At 35.0% G+C, this 18768-nt stretch overlaps 1 protein-coding gene across 1 annotated transcript in view; it reads right to left on the bottom strand.

The window, feature by feature from the left end:
• The window catches only part of LOC118196806 (uncharacterized), a 405955-nt gene that overhangs the window by 16571 nt on the left and 370616 nt on the right, over positions 1 to 18768 (bottom strand). The window contains exon 3 of the mRNA XM_085816152.1: positions 4814 to 5118. Within this exon, the coding sequence (XP_085672278.1) occupies positions 4814 to 5118 (305 nt within the window). The remainder of the gene's footprint in view (positions 1 to 4813; positions 5119 to 18768) is intronic.

The following is an 18768-nucleotide window of genomic DNA, read 5'->3' on the forward strand; positions in this document are numbered from 1 at the left end:
GGGTGGAATTATATTGTGCTCCAGAACAGATCTGCATGTTAAGATCGGAACCGTCGGTGGCCACATTTATAGGGACATCATTCTGGAGAATTATGTGCGTTTGCTTAAGAATGCCATAGGCGCAGAATTTGTGTTTTATGGATGAAAATACCCTTCCTCACCTTGCAAACATTGTAAAGTAATGCTTCCATCTGAGGATATTCCTCGTATAGAATGGTCAGCATTCTCGTCTGACTTGAATGCGATATAGGTATGTGGGACATGCTTGGCCGCCAAATTGCAGCTCGTCAGGCACCTCCTACATCGGAACTTCAGAGAGCATTGCTGAGTGAGGTAATGTTCTCCTAGATCTGTTCGATAATTCGATACTCAGCATGCCTATTTAACAGTCCCTATTAGACAGATTTTTAACATTACTGATTTAAAAGTAAGTGGCATTAAGTTTTAAAGTTTTTAATAATATATTTATTGCTATTATATATTGCATATTTTATTGCTGAAGTTTATGAATGAAAATGGGGCGCTGGTAGGAATCTTCTATTAAAATTGAATTTTGTATTTATATCGGTTTTAAATATCTGTGGTGTTCTATGTTGTGAATTTGTGTTTATGGATTTTTTTTGTTTGTTTGTTTGTTGGTCTGTAGTTTTGTGTTAGATGTGCTTACTTATTTTTGATTTAGTATTTTTGTTTGTTGCTTGGGGGTGGCTGGGTTACTGGCTGCCCTCATTTGTGGAGATACGGAGCCCCTTATTTTGAGCTATCGGGACACTCGTGTCCAGGTGGGCTGAAGGGAGCCACCAATTCTTACAATTCTTACTCAGCATGCCTAAGCTTTGTACGGACTTTATTTCATCGTTTGGGTGATATGCAATATATTAGCCATCATACGAACCATGTAATGTTAAGTTTTTGTAAGGGAAACATTTTTTGTAATTGCTCCCGGGAGCAAAAATCGTAGTTTTTATGAATGGTATCATACATGCACCATTTTGTTTTGTTCATTACCTTTTGTTTAACAAATTGGGTTTATGGATCAGTCATGCTTGTTTTTTTTTCTAAACCTTTATTTGCCAGAGCTGGCATTATCTTTCATTTATGGACGTGAGTGTAATATACTGTACATTTCGGCGTACAACGCGCGCACATAATTCCAAAATATATTTTTTAGTTTTTAAGTATACTCACCATATAAAGCTCACCCTCTTCTTTACGAAGAAACCTGAAAGATATATGCGCGAGCCCCTTATCTTCTGAAGTCATTCATTCGAAGATTTTTCTCACGCTTTCGAACGATGGTATACTGAATTGACAAGCGTTAAAGGGGACAGCAATGTGTCTGGGGAAATGTTTGAGGAAGTAAATAATTCTGCAAACAAGGAACATCATTTCATGCAAGAATGTACTTCCGACTAGAATGAATTTCGCGGAATTGAGAAAGTAGGTGCATTCTTTTTCTGTAGTCATTTGAAATCGTGATTTTAAAGTGAGCACTGAAGGTGTGTATTTAATTATGGCAAAGCACACGAGGGCTATCTGCCTAAGGGGAGGGATGCCTTTCGTGGAGGACTTTCTAAGGGAAACTGGCTCGTATACACGTTACACATGGGGAAAACCACGAAAACGCCCATGCAGCCAGCCCGTTCGCGGGATTCGAACCGCGGACCGAACTACCAGTATTCAGCGAAGGAGGCCAAATGCATCAAGCCAGTCTAGAAATAGCGTCTGAGTGGATAATAGGAGAATGGAAGCAAGTTAAACCTGGCATAATTAAAAAGTAATTAAAAAAGGTTATATGTCTAACAATATAGATGATTATTTATTTATACGAGGGCTATCCAGAAAGTAGATTACGTTTTGGAATAAAAAAATAAACAAAGTATAGGAAACAAATTTTATTATATACAGATGAAAGCCACACTCAAATACTACTTTTCTACATAGTCACCATACAAATTAAGGCATTTATCGTAGCGATGTACGAGCTTGGAAATTCCTTCGTCGAAAAATTCGGCCGCCTGCGCCTTCAACCACTTCGTTACCTCTTCTTGCAGCTGTGCGTCGTCATCAAAACGCTGCATAGCCAGCCACTTCTTCATTGCTGGGAATAGGTGGAAGTCGCTCGGTGCCAGGTCGGGACTGTACGGCGGATGAGGAAACAACTCCCACTTAAAAGATTCAAGAACTTTACGAGTGACATTTGCCGTGTGGGGCCGGGCGTTGTCGTGAATCAACAAGATCTTAGAGCTCAACATTCCTCTGCGCTTGTTTTGAATTGCTCTTCTGAGTTTTTGGAGAGTTTGGCAATACCTTTGAGAGTTTATTGTAGTGCCTCTTTCCAGGAAGTCCACCAAAATTACACCTTTTCTGTCCCAAAAAACAGTCGCCATCATCTTCCTTGCCGACATTGTTTGCATGCATTTCTTGGGTTTTTGGGGAGAACTTGTGTGCCCCCACTGCATTGATTGCAATTTCGTTTCACAGTTCACATGTTTCACCCATGTTTCGTCACCAGTAACGATGCGATCGAGTAAAGAGTCACCATCCTTATGGTAAGCGTCCAAAAAGTTCAACGCTGCAGCCATTCGCTGATTTTTGTGGTCCTCTGTCAAGATTTTTGGAATCCATCTTGCACAAAACTTGTGGTAACCAAGCTTTTCGCTGATGATTTCGTGCAACAAACTTCGCGAAATTTGTGGAAAACTCAAAGAAAGTTCCGTTATTGTGAAATTTCGATTTTCACGGACTTTAGCATCGACTTTTTCGAGAAGTTCGGCGGTCACTATGCTGGGTCTCCCACTTCGATCTTCGTCGTGAACATTGGTTCGGCCATTTTGAAATCTTATGACCCACTGACGCACTCCACCTTCAGTGATAATGTTGTCCCCATACACTTCACGAAGCTGCCGATAGATTTCTATCGGTTTACAGTTTTTTGCAGTCAGAAACCTTATTACTGAGCGCACCTCGCAGCTCGCGGGATTTTCAATTAACGCAGACATTTCAAACCGTCACAGTATCTGAACGGAGCACAGCACGAACCTCTCACTAGCACGGCTAGATGCAGACTGAGCTGCGCAACGCTCTGACCCCAAGATGGCCGCGCTAGCCCCGCCCCTAGCGGACACAGACGGAAACGTAATCTACTTCCTGGATGGCCCTCGTATATTAGAATAAGAGTGGTGGTGAAGATGAAACAGAAGTCGATGACGTGCCTGAAGATATAAAGCGAAAGAGAGCATGAAGAACTTTATATGTTGTTCAGGTTATCAGGACTTGTATTTCTCTTGATTTGATTTGTAAACATGAATGGTCCTGAATAGGAACAGGGAGCTTACTCAAGCTATGTTCAGGAAGGTGTGAAGTAGACAACACACGCAGGAAGGGTATACGAAACCCTTTATTTTCAATACTTTACAGGTATTTCCGAAACTTCGGAATACAGAGACCAACCACTTGTGGCCTGAACGTATATCCTAACTATAACTTTCTTTCTTTCTTTTCACTATCGACGGAACAGCTGGCCCACTGGGTTAGGTACTTTTCAGCCTGTTGGATCCCGTCGATGGAATTTTAAAAATACGTGAATAAATATAAATAAAGAGTTTAGTACTGTGTCCTCGGGGATTGGCCACGAAACGAGGAACATTGAAGTGAAGACCAGAACATGGAAAGAAGGTGCATGGTGGGGACTGCACCTTCTTTCCATGTTCTGGTCTTCACTTCAATGTTCCTCGTTTCGTGGCCAATCCCCGAAGGACACAGTACTAACTCTAACTAAAAACTAACTTTGAATTAGTATACAAATGCCTAGCACTAAGATTGGCCTTTATTTACGAGGTAAAAAAGGTACGTATGTAGTACGCCGAGCTGCTAAAACTACGATACGTCTGCAATTATCAAGAGGGCTAAACCTCTGGCCTTAAAGGCAACCAGCAACAGAGTGAAAACTCGTAAAACTACTGTGGCAAGCGGCTTGCTTCCTATAACTCCTTCCTCTCTCTCTCTCTTGGCAAAAAGCCACAACTTAAGTACTTGGCGTTAGCAAGACAATTTTCATAAATAAGTTAAAGCATTTAATTCTGGCCGGAAGTAGAAAATAAGAAGTGATAGTACAGTTTTAAAATAAAATAAACGTTAGTAAAACTTAGGATCCTTACAAGGTAAGGAAACTTTTTAAGTTCATAAGGAATGTCAGTTCTTTAAAATAAGCAGCATTTAGGTACGTGTAGAAATCTAACTTTTGTATACCCATCTTTTCTTTATTTTAAAATCTACCTTTTCTACATCCAGCGTATTCGTACACTCGTAGATTTCGATTTTATATTTTCTATCAAACGTGCGAGCTGTTTCAGAATATACGGTACGTTATAAAACGTATATTAGTTTTCACGACATAAATAGTCCATAATTTAATCAAGGAGAAATCGGAACCCAAGGAGACTGAATTTGTGATAACATCAAAAGTCAAGTGATCTTTATGTACCTAAAATGCCACAAAAATCACTTAATCTCCGACACCATGTGCTACATTTTGCTGCTTTTAGAATCTTTCCCTATGGCCTTCAGGTCAAAAATGTTCTGACAATATCGCACCTAACAGGATCGGGAGGAATGAGCTTGGGCATGCGTAGGTTTGCCTTACTTGAAATTCTTATTCTCGAATAAAATATCACGTCCATAAATTAAAGATAAATTCTTATTCTCGAATAATAATATGTCTCGAATAAAAATCAAATTCGTACAGCATACTACAGTAATTATCACGATAAGTTTTGTGATTCTTAAGGAAACTACATAGAATAAGACAAACCTGTAGTGTTCTAAGGTAATCTTTCGTCCTCTTGCCTGATCCGTTTGCAATGTCGAAATTTTCTCCACCGTCGAAGGAAGCAGATCTTTTTCCCAAATTTTTGAGAATAATATCATTTTGCTGGATCTGCTTTTCGTTCTCTTGCATTCGTCTTCGGGCCATTTCCAGCATCAGGCGTTGCCTCAGAACTTCAATGGGATTGACAATGGACAGAGAATGACCATTTCTTTTGGCTTTTGGCATATCTTCGTCACTCACGACGTCGTTATCAGCACCACTGTGACTGTTTATCGAGTCGCTAGAATCTGAATAAGTAAAAAAAAAAAAAGTCTTTAGTTAAATTGCCTAAAATTATATTTAAAAAAAAACGTAGAAAAAAAAAGATAAATGTTTCATACAATTTAAAGGTAAAGGTAGTATTGTAATCACGAGAAATTCCGACTGCCATATTTCAACGAAAATATCAATTTTGACCGCTCTCGAATTTGTATAGACGACTTTTTTGCGTGACGTCTGCACTCATGGGCAGAACAAAGGAATATTTTTTTCAAAACGGATTGTAAAGTGGATTTAAAATGGATTCAGAACGGATTGTTTTCGCGAGGTCACGTACGTATGTATATATCTTGTACAATACAAAAAAAGATCAGCTGTACAACTTTCAGATTTTGTATACGGGACCGCTTTAACATCTAGTTGTGCACCTACTTTTTTTCTTCCAGTTGGTTGAACCAAACTATATATATATGTAATAAAAATATTTCATAGGCAAGAATACACTTAAAATTCTAACTGTATGTTCTTTTTAATTTTTAATGGCGACGGTCTCTTATTTGAAAGTACGTGTTATTAAATCCACAGCCCCGTAGTCAAGTTGTTTTTCCAGCCTTTTCTACACGTACAGTTATAGAATGTTCTGGAAATATTTAAAGCGAACTGGATTGGCTGACGAGGCTGACGTCATTTCTTGGAAGCTCCGCCTTTCCAGAGGCTATAAAATGACTCGCAAAGGAATATCGGGGGTCTTTTCTTTAATGTAACGATGCAGTAAACTTCATACAAAAAGTTATTAGTAATTCTTTTTATTTACTCCGGAGATCTTAATTTTTGTAATTGCTATTTCCCCTGAAATATAATAAATGGATCCTGTTTTTCAAACTTATCGTCTTATAATTTAAGCTACGACTACATCTATGATTCTTCACCAATCTATTTATTCCGGACTAAAGCTGGTACATTACATATATATATATATATATATATATATGTATATATATATATATATATATATATATATTAATAGAAAAAGAAAATGTAAAGCGAACTGGTAATTAGACGAAAGACCTATCTGGTCTCAAAAACTTTTGCGCATAATGCTGCAAAAAGATTTGAAAGAATAGTAGTAGGTAGGAACATTGCAGCAACCTTGCTAAAAAGTTACCAGGAGCTGTAGCTCCACGAAATGTTGTAACATAGTACTACAAAGACAATAAGAAATTTGCCTGGTAAAACTGGAAAAACTGTATAAGCGCGATAAAATTGCCAATTTTTAGTGCTGGAAGACTTGCTATTGCACGAAAAAAATTAATTAATCTGACCGTTGTGTAATGTGAAAAGTTAACTCACATGAAAAAAGATGGACGGAAAAAATATATATATATATCAGGAAGTTACAAAAACATGGATTATAAATGTCAATAGATAAAATGTCTATATATAAAAAATTAAAATTAAAATTGCCAATATATAATATGCCAATACATAAAAATTAAAATCAAAATTAAAAAAAATAATAAAAAGACACAAAAAGCATCTAAAACTATCTACAAAAACAATAATTAAATAGCGGAAAAATGGTATATTAGAATAGTTTTGTATATATACTGAATACAATATATATACAAAACTATTCTAATATACCATAATACTAATGTACATAGAATTGTTTTATATATATATATATACAAAACAATTCTTTTGAAAACAAAATATAAACGTGTCTAGTATTTTCGCACATTAAGCAGCAGAAAAATCATCAATAAAGACATAAAGTAAGAAATTTAGAATTAATATTTCACAAAGACCAGAAATTGAAATTCATAATTAATAAATTTGAAATAACCATATAAATGCAACAAAGAATTTAAAAATGTTAAATCCAAAACATTTCATACAAGCAAAACCCCACTTCAAAAAAATAATGAAATCTAAAGAAAAATGAACAAAAACAGAAGAGGAATTTAATCGACCTCAATGCCACTTCATGAGATGGAAGGATTTGAAATCAATTGAAATCTCTCTTCTACAAAAATGCTTGCTTTTCTGTATCCAGAATTAGCCAATGGACCATTTCAATGTATTTGAATTATAATTATAATATTTCAACCGTAAATTTGCGCCCTTCCCCAAAGCAAGGAAAAAAACAATGTAAATTCTAATTAGAATAATCTTAAATAAAGACAATTCTACTTTTTTAAAAGAATTGAAAACGAAAGTGAAAATACAACATACTTCAGTGAAAAATTTGAAATCAAAATGCTTATCTTTAAACAGACAATCCAATGAATTAAGGTATGAGTGAATTCATAAATCATAGTTGAAAAAAACCTAATTAGAACACACATAAATAATTAAGAACTTCGATCACTCTCATTAGACACCAGTCTAAACATGTAATGCGAAACAGTAAGGGACGTACAGGTTTTCCCACTGTTTCGCATAACTTATAAGCTTATATCAAGCGTATTATTAACACCAAAAGCTATATTTTTGGATTACAGTCAAAAGTCGTTAATCCGGACTCGTCGGGACTTCGACGATTCCGGATTATCGATTTTTCCGGATTATAGATCATCAGTTTAAATCTCGTAAGATGGCATGCAGAAATTCTAAAATTAAAAATATGAAACCGTAATTTATGAAATAAAGAGCAATTATGATCTAAAGAGTATCAAAATTTACAAAAAAAAAAAAAAAAAAAAAAAAAAAAAAGCTTAATATTTATTTGTTTACTTTATTAAACATTTCTTTCCATGTAAGTTGTTTAAGTTGCTTCGTTTTATGTGATAATACTTTCTCTTTAATTCTATAAACGGACATAATTTTTTGTTCAATTACAAAGTTCCGCTATTCAAGTCCCGTTAATTGCTGTGCCGAGAATACCGACTAACTTGTCAATCGAAATTTTTTCGTTTTCACTAACCTCTCTGTCACATTCTTCATGTCTTTATCCATTTTTTGCAGCAATTCCACTTTTTGTTTGTTGCACATCGAAACATACTTTCGTTTCGTAGAACCTTTGGAAGTTCCGGCATCGGAAATTCTATTTGACATAATCGAAAGTTCAAGTTTACTTTTATAAAATTGCTCTTAGAGTCTGCAAAAAATAATAAGCCGGATCTAATTCGAAGGTTAAGGAACAACGCAATCATTAACATTAACTGAAATAGGTAATTTTAGCTTAGACCGTCCGTTATACATTAAACGCGCAGGCGAAAACGTATTCTGCACTTGCGCACACGCATATGCGCAGTAGTCAAGGTCTTACGCGCACGCGTAAAACGCCTGTGCGCATGTGCCAACGCGGCGCATGCGCAGAAAGTTTTTAGCTTTGAGGTCCGAATTATAGATCATTCCGGATTATGGGTGTCCGAATTAACGACTTTTGACTGTATAACTTTTTGATAATTAAGAAAGAGCATTTCAAAACACACACACACCAAAAAAAAAAAAGAAAAAAAATGATAATTGGAATTGTGTTGATCCACGGTAGGGTCACAAAGTTAGGCAAAATACACTATATTTTAATGAACGTCACAAGTATGCGTGGACGAGTTAAGTTGTATCTCGTCGGAATCGAGTTGGTTGCCCGAAAGCGGAAATGGTTAAAAAAATTCGTGAGGCATTTTTACGAAATACCACAAAATCAAGGCTTCGGGCGAGTTCTGAACTCATTGTGCCTCAATGCAGCTTCATTGTGACAGGTATTTCAATCTAAATTCATATGAACTCATTGTAACAGGTGACGTGAGTTACGGTGACGTTTACAATGCCGGCCATACAGCTTTCAGATGGCGGAGGCGTAAAAAACTTTCTGATAAACCGTTGCGTAAAGCTTTCTGTGAGAATATGCAAGATAAGTTGCAGGTAGATGGTTTTGAGAATAGACTCGTGTTTGCGGCTGAAGCTACTTTTCAAGTTTCTGGCAAAGTTAATCGCCATAATTTAAGATTTGGGGGCCACGGAAAATCCTCACGGTGGAAGCGTGATTCTGCGAAGGTGAATCAATATTTATCTTTGCAGAATCACGCTCACCATTCAATCTGAGCCATTTCCAGCAACTGTGCTTTTGATCCCTTTTTCTTCGTGAAAAAATTTATTAACCCCTTGACATACAATGACGTCAGGGAGACGTCACTGATTTCTTGTGTCACTGTAGAGTTTGACATCAAGAACTGTCTTCTGTGAACAAACACTGCGCAGTATATTGTTATTAGTATATAGCAATGTAAATTTGAATATAAACGTTCTGTTTCTAAGCTTGCACACAGGCAGATAGCCCCTGTGTGCTTTGCCATAATTAAATACACCACCACCACACCTAAGCTTGCACATGAATGTCCAAATTAAATGGTATTCTTCGGACACGTATTTTATTTGTATGTCAAGGGGTTAAAGGATGCATTTACCAATATATGCGATCAAAGTGGTTGTTCCCTCAGTTGAAGGAAGCCGTTCCGGCTTCATTCTGCAACAAGGTGGTGCTCGATCAGTAGCTGAACGATAGTCTACCCATTGCTGGATTGGCAGTACTGATACGATATGCCATTCGCCGCCATACTGGCCACCGACATCCTCAGATCTAACCCCTTATGATTTTTTCCTCTGGAATTTTTTTAAAGACAGAGTATATGTGCCTCTATTTCTCCAGGACTTACAGAAACTGAAACAGTGGATAACTGAAGTTTTTGAATCATTAACAAAGGATATTGTATCACGAGTATGCAGGAACTGGAATACCGCATAGATATTTGCCATGTAAGCGGAGGTGCACACATAGAACATCTATAGAAACTATAAACTATAGCGTTACTGTAAATTTGATTTATCAAAATAAAGTAATTACAAAATAAGGATTTTAAGTTTTACTAACATTTATTTTATTTTAAAACTTTGATATCCTCTCTTAATTTTCATTTCCGGCCAGAATAAGCACAAGTACGATTTTTATGTTAATGAGTTTGCAATGTGTATAGGTATTTAAGAAGTGGCTTCTAGCCAAGAGAAGAGGAGAGCCTTCCTGCTGCCGTGCCACGCGCGTGCTTTTTCAGTCAGTTCATGTCTGCCTAAGCCAGAACTTATTGAAGATTTTCGCTGATACTGAAGACGTATTGTAGGTTTTTGCATTCCGCTCACTATATACGTTGTGTCAATAAGCCAATCTTCGTGTTACTAATCTCTGTACAGAATTTAAGTTTCATTCTTATTAAGTTAGTTATTAAGTGTATATATCTTATTTTCTGCGTTTTAGACCATAAATGCTGGTCTCTGTATTCATAACCTCGGGAGCAGCTGTACGCTGTGAAAAATAAAGGGTAAAGTTTGTGTTATCTCTTCTACACACACACGAACATAGCTTGAGACCTTCAACAGTATTCATATATGTCTTTTTTTTTTTTTTTTTTTTTTTTTTTGTACTATTCAATATGAAATATCCTGTAATTAAATTTATTTATGAATGCAAATACCGTTCTTTTTAATAAAAAAGTAGATTGTTAATTGAAACTTATAATTAACGAATTGGACTAGTTTTTAATTAAAGCATTGCCCATTATCGGTGCGAACAATAACAGGCAGTGTTTAACGGTTTAACGGAAAACTGTTCTTCGATTTTTGTTTGGAAGTATTTATTTATAATTAATTGATATTTTCTAGTAAAAAAATGTGATAAATTAAATTAACTGAAGATTGTTTTTAATAATACTTATATAAATAATGAAAAACAGAAAAAGGAAACGTAAACAGCTAGCTTTCCTTCTGATAAAAGAAAAATAACTTAAATCATGTCTCATTCAAAAATTCGGAAATGACCTTTCGAGTATTTTTTTGGTTTCTAAGAAAGTATTTAATCCTTTATGTTGATGCGAGCTTCTCTCGCATATAATTACTTGAATTTAATGAGCAGAGCTTGCAAAAATAGCTTCTCAATGCAGATTAGAATATAAAAAGATTACCTAAGCAATTAAGAAAATCTTTTGCACTCAGAGCTTAGCCGATAAAGAGTCACGTGTTAATGCAGAGAAGTCCGTAAGGATATCCATAATAACTGTATTTTAATGAACTTTGAAATCCACTTTATGGTACTCAAAGCCCATATTAAGAGAAGTACATTACAGAAATACTTAGCTTCCAACACGATAACCTCTAATTGTGGAAAAATATAATCCCCTTGAAAGCTTTCAGACAAGCTTTTTGCCTGTGCTTGGACAACGATTATAGATGAAACTTTGCCCTACCACAGCGCACTTTATTTCATCGCGTGCTATATTTGATTACTATGAGCTTAAATGAAGCTAAATGATTCATTTCCTCAATGTTTTGCTTCCTATGCAGGTTTTCACAAGATAAGCAGTAAACGGAAAATGGATGATAACTCAAAAGGTATGTAAGCAAAGTGGACTGAACTCTGCGAAAATATTTATTTTAACTCGTGTAGCGTAAAAACAGAAGACAGTGTTATGCAGAACGTTTTACATTTTATGATATCAACAGAGACATTACATCTCCTAAATTCGGACACAAAAGGTAAATGTAAAAATACTTCTCAATAGTGAGTACACGAGTCATTCAATAAAAATGCCGGGAAATATTTTTCTTTTAAGAATTTGTTAAGAGAATAGAATACAACACTTATTTATTTTTCAACGTAATCCTCCTTAAGCACAAACGCTAGCGCTGGACAAGCTTCTCAATTCCACGTGCGCACACCTCCGTCTGAGAAACGCAGGTTATTCTCTTGTGTACTGCTAGGTGCCTGGACAAGCTGGCATCAAAGGCAACGAACTCGCCGATGGCACAGCGAAATCTGCTGATATTACCTCTGAAAATGATGTCCCTCTTACAGACATACGGAATTACATCAGAACAAAGATCTTGTCCAGGTGGCAAGAACTCTGGGAATGCCAGACTCTGAACAAATTAAGGGAACTCATACACCTTAAAACCCATAAGATGTTCGAATAGGTGACTGTTGCGAGAATTGGGATAACTTATTTATTTTACAAGCAATTACTGCCAATTTTTTACAGCTGACTACATAATATAGCTGCTTTCTGAAATAGTAATCAGAAAGTTTGTGTTGCCACAAATATTTTTATAATTTAATCCGCATTGTGACAACATTTTTCGTCATGTTTCCAACTTGCGCGCACAGTTTAAAACATTCTGTTTCATAATTTAATCCAATATTTAATATATAGCTTTTATAACATTTGGAAACTACTGTGAACCTAAAATTCTAAAAATTCTATGTTAAATTTTTATTTTATTTTGAGATGAGTTTATAAAATGTATTTTATTAAAAATATTTTGAATGTTTTCGCCCATAAAATTTTTCAATATTAAAATATTCATCAGATTTTTGGTTCAGTTAGAAAATAGTGCCCATATACAGAATTCCATCCAATTTCAAGTATGTACCATTAGCCATTTTTAAAATATCATGCGCGCAAGGTGGAAACACGGTGAAATATTTTGTCACAAAGAGGATTAAATTACAAAAATATTTGTGGCAACACAAACTTTCTGTTTACTAGTTTCCAAAGCAGCTATATTATGCAGTCAGCTGTAAAACGTTGGAAGTAATTGCTTTTAAAATAAATAAAATATCCCAATTCTTGCAACAGTCATATATTCGAAGATCATGAGGGGTTTAAGGTGTATGAGTCCCCTTAAAGACAGGTAAGACCCAATTTGGAGCCTATAAATTGGTCACTGTAGACTGACACATCAGTATCTCTTGAAAGGAGATAATGAGCCTATTTATGGCACTTGCAACGTTCCCATTTCAGTCAATTACATTTTAACCTGCTGTGCTGCTTTTAGTCAGAAACGTGAATATTATTTTAACTCTACGAATATTAACTTAACAGATCTCATTGGAAGAAACCTTCACATCAACCTCATAAGATTTTTAAAAGTCATGTCTTTTTACCATATGATTTAAAGTGTTTTCTTTTCCTTTTATTCTGCTCTACCTGTTGCTAGAGCATTTCTAAGTCATTTCTCCATGCCTTCATCAGCATTACAGGTTCATTTCAACAGTTCATCTGTTACAGTGTGTTTGTGCATTTTGGACTTTATTCACCATTCGTATGGCGCATAATAACCTTCAAGGTTTTGTGCCATTAAAAGTCAACTAACCAACCATCTGACCGAGTCGAGAACTCTATTTTGTGTACCAATTCCACGTGTAAAGAATTCTTTGGGGCGTGTTCGTAGCCAGTTATACAAGCTGCCTGTACTTCCGAATCATTAGCGATTGTGGAACAAGAGCTTCTTTCAGTGAGTTAAAAATATTGTTACAAAATGCCCTGCTGTGGTAAGATAGCTGCAACGCAAAGCCGCTTTAGGGTTGCCAGAAAATGGCAAAATAAGGTAGGGTTGCAAGATATGTCGCGAAATCGCCCATTTGGCGACAAAATCGGCGATATGCCACAGACGGAGCGAGAATTTTCTAGAACGAATTCTTACCGGTTTACCCCAGAATGTTCTCGAAGGCAGATCAAAGCCTATATAAACACTGCCTGTACGCGGAGTAGTAGTGTATCGTGAGTTTTATCGTGAAGAGTACCTTGAGTGTGTTGAGCTCTGAGACTGACCGAGTCGAGAGCTGCATTTAGCGTTTTGCCGTGAAGTTTTCTGGACCGTTCTAGCTCGAAGGCTGTGTTGCTGATTGTTTCAGCGTGTTTGTTGTAGTTTTCCGACGACTGTAAACGTGTTTATGGAACTGTCCTGAGTAATATTGGCTGATAAATTGTGTTCTGATTCTTTATCAAATGTTGTCCTCAATCACTCCAAATCCACGAATCCGTAGAACGCTACAATATGATAATCTGAAGGCGCCAGATCCGGGGAATACGGAGGTGGGGAAAGAGGACGAAACGCAGAGATTTGATGGTATCTAATGTTACTCTAACATTATGTGGCCTTTGACTGTCATGCAGTAACAGGACGCCACTGGACACCAGTCCCCCCCACTACCATAAAATTTCTTGTTTCAAATTTTCTCGCATAAGGTGTGCGTATATCGCTGTGCTAACATTTTCACTTCTCTGCAGGTAATGTTAAAAAATTGCGCCTTTATGGTGGCAAAACAAAGTCAACATGATCTTACCAACACATCTGCGTAGAAAGTTTTTTAATTCCAAAAACGTGTTTTTAAAACTATTTTAGGTTTACCTTGTATTTTTCAGTTTTTAATGAAGGTATTTTGATTTTGAATGTATTTTTTTGCTGCGAAGTGAGAACTGAGCCGAGTGAATGAGAAATTGTCTGTAGTAAAATTTGAGGAAGTAAGTTTTAATAAAGTGCAGATGAAAACGTGTATTATTTAAAGCCATACAAGAAAGTCATATGTGGTGTCCACATAAGATATTTATCTAATGCTAACACAATTCGTGTTTTTAAGCTTTAAGCATTTTAGTTTATTAGAAAAGTTGCAACTTGAAATTCTTGTTCACATTCTATGAGATTGAAAACAGTTGTGTAAGACGCTGAATTTTAATGTGCTAATATAGCATTCAAAAAATAATTAAAAAAAACGATTAAGTTAGAATAATATTCAGGTTTAGTTAAAATGATGGCAGTAGGTTTCATTCATTTTTCTTTTAATTAATGTATGAAATTGCAGAATAATAAGGTATAATTCTATGAACTGGTTTTTTTTAACGAAACGTTCTTTAAACTGAAAGGCTTTAATTAAAATGCAAGTGAAAGAAAGCGCTTTAACGAGTTTTAAATATTCGTTTTCCATTAATTTTTACCATTTGATTCCAGATTTCAAAGGATTAATGAAAACGCTTGTTCCTGTAATTAGTTTCAAAAACTCATTATATTATAAGGAAACTTGCTTGCATTCTATTTGAAAGCAATGCATTAACATTCTTTTGCTTTGTCATCTTGACAATTTAATTCCCTTTCTTGACATTAAGCCTTATTATTTCACGACATATATTCCATTCCTAAAATTAGAAAAATAAGAGTATAAATCTTTTCTTTTTATATCTTTTCTAATACGTGAATTTTCAATATTTGTTTTCAGAAGATTACTGCTTAACAAACTTTTATACATTAACAGATAATAAAATATAGCATGTTTTTCTTTATCGTTTTTTCCACATCTTTTTATAATCCTATACAGCTTGCTAGCTTGTTTAAAGATTTATTACATTCTAAAATAAGAAATGCTTATATGGCGAATGCTGAATACGAGAAACATAGTTGGCCATTTTTATAATTATATAATTTTGCCTATACAAGACATTTAGTTGAATTTAAGCACGTTTACAAACTATGCATATTATTAAATACCGCGAAATCTTGGATCACGAATGTCTCTCGGTTCACGAAAGGATTATCTAAACCAAAAACTGCATCTGAAGACAAGCGATTGAGGGTTCAACCAGTTATTAGCCCAAACGGGGGTAGCCCAAGAGAGCTATTAGTTTCAGAACAGCATTTTGTGTTGTTTCACTATAAATATCCGTTTCACTTTTCAAATTGTTGTCACCAAATATTATCACTCAGTATTATATTTAAATAAATTAAATAATGAAGAATCTACATGCATGTATGTATGTTTCTCGTGCTGAGAAAAAACGACGATACCTAAAGCCATCGAAATTTGAATAACGTAATCCTCCACCCGAACATGGGCACTCGGACGCCCGAAATTCAAATTTGTTTTATAATCTATTTCATATTTTGTGACACTTTAACGAATTTTTGATTAACAAACTCGACGATTTCAAAGCGAGCAATGGCAAAACTGTACGGAGAATAACAATATAATAAATAATTTTATCTTCAGCGCTCGAGACTGTGTATCGGAAATTCTACAGATATGCCCTTTTTTAAATATTTTGGGATATTGCTGTTGAATTGGATTTTATGTGGTTTAATGGCGAAGAACATAGTTTTCAATAAATCAAGGTAACACGCAATATATATATATATATACACACACACACACACACACACACACACATATATATATATATATATGTGTGTGATGTACCAGCTTTTGTCCGGAATAACTAGATTGGTGAAGAATCATAAATGTAGTCGTAGCTTAAATTATCAGACGGAAAGTTTAAAAAACAGGATCTATTTATTATTGTTCAGGAGAAATAGCAGTTACAAAATCAGATATCCGGAGTAAATAAAAAGAATTATTAATAACTTTTTGTATGAAGTTTACTGCATCGTGACATTTAAGAAAATGACCCCGATATTCCTATGCGAGTCCTTTTATAGCCTCTGGAAAGGCGGAGCTTCCAAGAAATGACGTCAGCCTCGTCAGCCAATCCAGTTCGCTTTAAATATCTCCAGAACATTCTAAAACTGTACGTGTAGAAAAGGCGGGAAAAACAACTTGACTACGGGGCTGTGGATTTAATTCCACGTACTTTCAAATAAGACAACGTCGCCATTAAAAATGAAAAGAACATACAGTTAGAATTTTAAGTGTATTCTTAACTATGGAATTTTATTATTACAAATATATTTAAATTCAAAGCTTAACACTTTTCCTCGCGCGCTTTCTAAATTTTAGCTGTTGACTGCACGAGTGAAATTGATAGAACTCTCACCACTTTGTTTCATGAGAGGTGATGCAAGATAAAGATAGAGGTGATAAAAAAATTATAAAATTTACTAAATATTGCAAATTTTAGAAATAAATCGGGAAATAGTTGCGAATTTTATTTGAACTTGACCTAAATTTCGAATTTTGAAAGAAGAAATCCAATAAGTTTAATAAAAAAGAGATATTAATAAATATATATACATATATATACCAAATTCAATTAACAGTGAAGAGCTAATGTTTTAATTACTCGTGTGACTTTTACAAAACTTGACATTTTGGCATAATTTGAGTCGTAGAATCGAAATAAAGAAAAACAGGTTTATTTCAAAATACCTTTGTTAAAACAATGCTTTATATAAAATTGCTCATCCTAAGTCGCACTTTTGGGGCATGAAAAACGCAAGTTAAATTTCGAGAAACGGCCCAGTAGATCAGAACATATAGAACTGACTGCCTTTATTTTACTTATTTATTTATTTTGTGGAAGGTGTACTTCAGCATATATATGTGATGTACCAGCTTTTGTCCAGAAAAAAAAGATTGGAGAAGAATCATAAATGTAGTCGTAGCTTAAATTATCAGACGTAAGTTTAAAAAACAGAATCCATTTATTATTATTCAGGAGAAATAGCAGTTACAAAATCAGGTATCCGGAGTAAATAAAAAGAATTACTAATAACGTTTTGTATGAAGTTTACTACATCGTGACATTTAAGAAAATGACCCCGATATTCCTTTGCGAGTCCTTTTATAGCCTCTGGAAAGGCGAAGCTTCCAAGAAATGACGTCAGCCTTGTCAGCCAATCCAGTTCGCTTTAAATATTTCCAGAACATTCTATAACTGTAGGTGTAGAAAAGGCGGGAAAAACAACTTGACTACGGGGCTGTGGATTTAATTCCACGTACTTTCAAATAAGAGAACGTCGCCATTAAAAATGAAAAGAAAATACAGTTAGAATTTTAAGTGTATTCTTGAATTTTATTACTACACACATATATATATATAACCGCCCCTTTGGGTGTAATGTAGAATCTGAAATAGCTTTCATATTATATATATTTATTTTAATTTATTTCTTTTCTGAATTCTCAATTTCTCCCCGCATTTCCTCAGCAGGATGCAATTTACGTATATGAAAGAGGGTATTTAAACGGTAGAAAAGAAAAGATTAGACAGAGCGTGATTTTGCTAATGTAGCGCACGTTTGCTATTTTGTCCTCCAGCTGTCAATCTTAGTACCAACTGCTCATTTTAGCCATTTAGTTAGTCTATCGCCAGTGTAGGTTGCTGAGCCAACCTCTTAGGTTAAATTAAATTTTAAGGTCCAGCACTACTTCTTTACCTTTCGAATTTGTTGTTAAATTTACCTTTAAGTTCTCTCCGCAGTTAGTCGTGCTTTATTTATTTATCTATTTATTTTTTTGGAGAACGAAGTCCGTGGCTTTCTGTTAAAGGTTGTGATAAATAAAAAGCACTTTTTACATCCTTTCCCTATTGTGTAACTCTTCATGTCTGTGCGAGAATTCGCCAGGTTAAACTTCGAGATCTAGGCACTTTGTATGATAACTTATACGATATTCTCAAGTTACGAACACTCAAGTGAACAATATGGGATTTTCAAAGACGTTTTGAAGTCTCTGACACAAAATTAACACTTAGAACTTCTGAAAACATCAATTTTATATCTTCCATTGCTTTAACACTAGCCTGGAAGCAAGTGACTTAGAATCGTGAATTTGGCTTGGAGAAAATTATGGTCGTACATGGCTCTAGGCTTAAGCGTTTTTACACTTAGGATTTATGCTTATTATTATAATCTATGACAATGTGTTTGGAAAAATAAGATGGGCTGGGAAGTTTATAAAGACTTGGAGAACTTCGTAGAATACCTTAAAAATGAGCTCAATAAGGAATAATTATAAAACAATTTTACAAGAGCACTAAAAAGTTGTTATGAAAAAAGTCTCTTTAGAAGAAAATTATCTGATGTGGACACCGCATGACTTCTTTGTATGGCCTATTAAATTATTCACATGTTTTGATGCAGAATAAAGAAAAACCTGAAACACTTAATACAGTTAAAAA

The sequence above is a fragment of the Stegodyphus dumicola genome, chromosome 4, assembly GCF_044657685.1.
Source record: "Stegodyphus dumicola isolate Sdum_Otavi_A_Nest chromosome 4, ASM4465768v1".
In the NCBI taxonomy this organism is placed as follows: Eukaryota; Metazoa; Arthropoda; class Arachnida; order Araneae; family Eresidae; genus Stegodyphus; species Stegodyphus dumicola.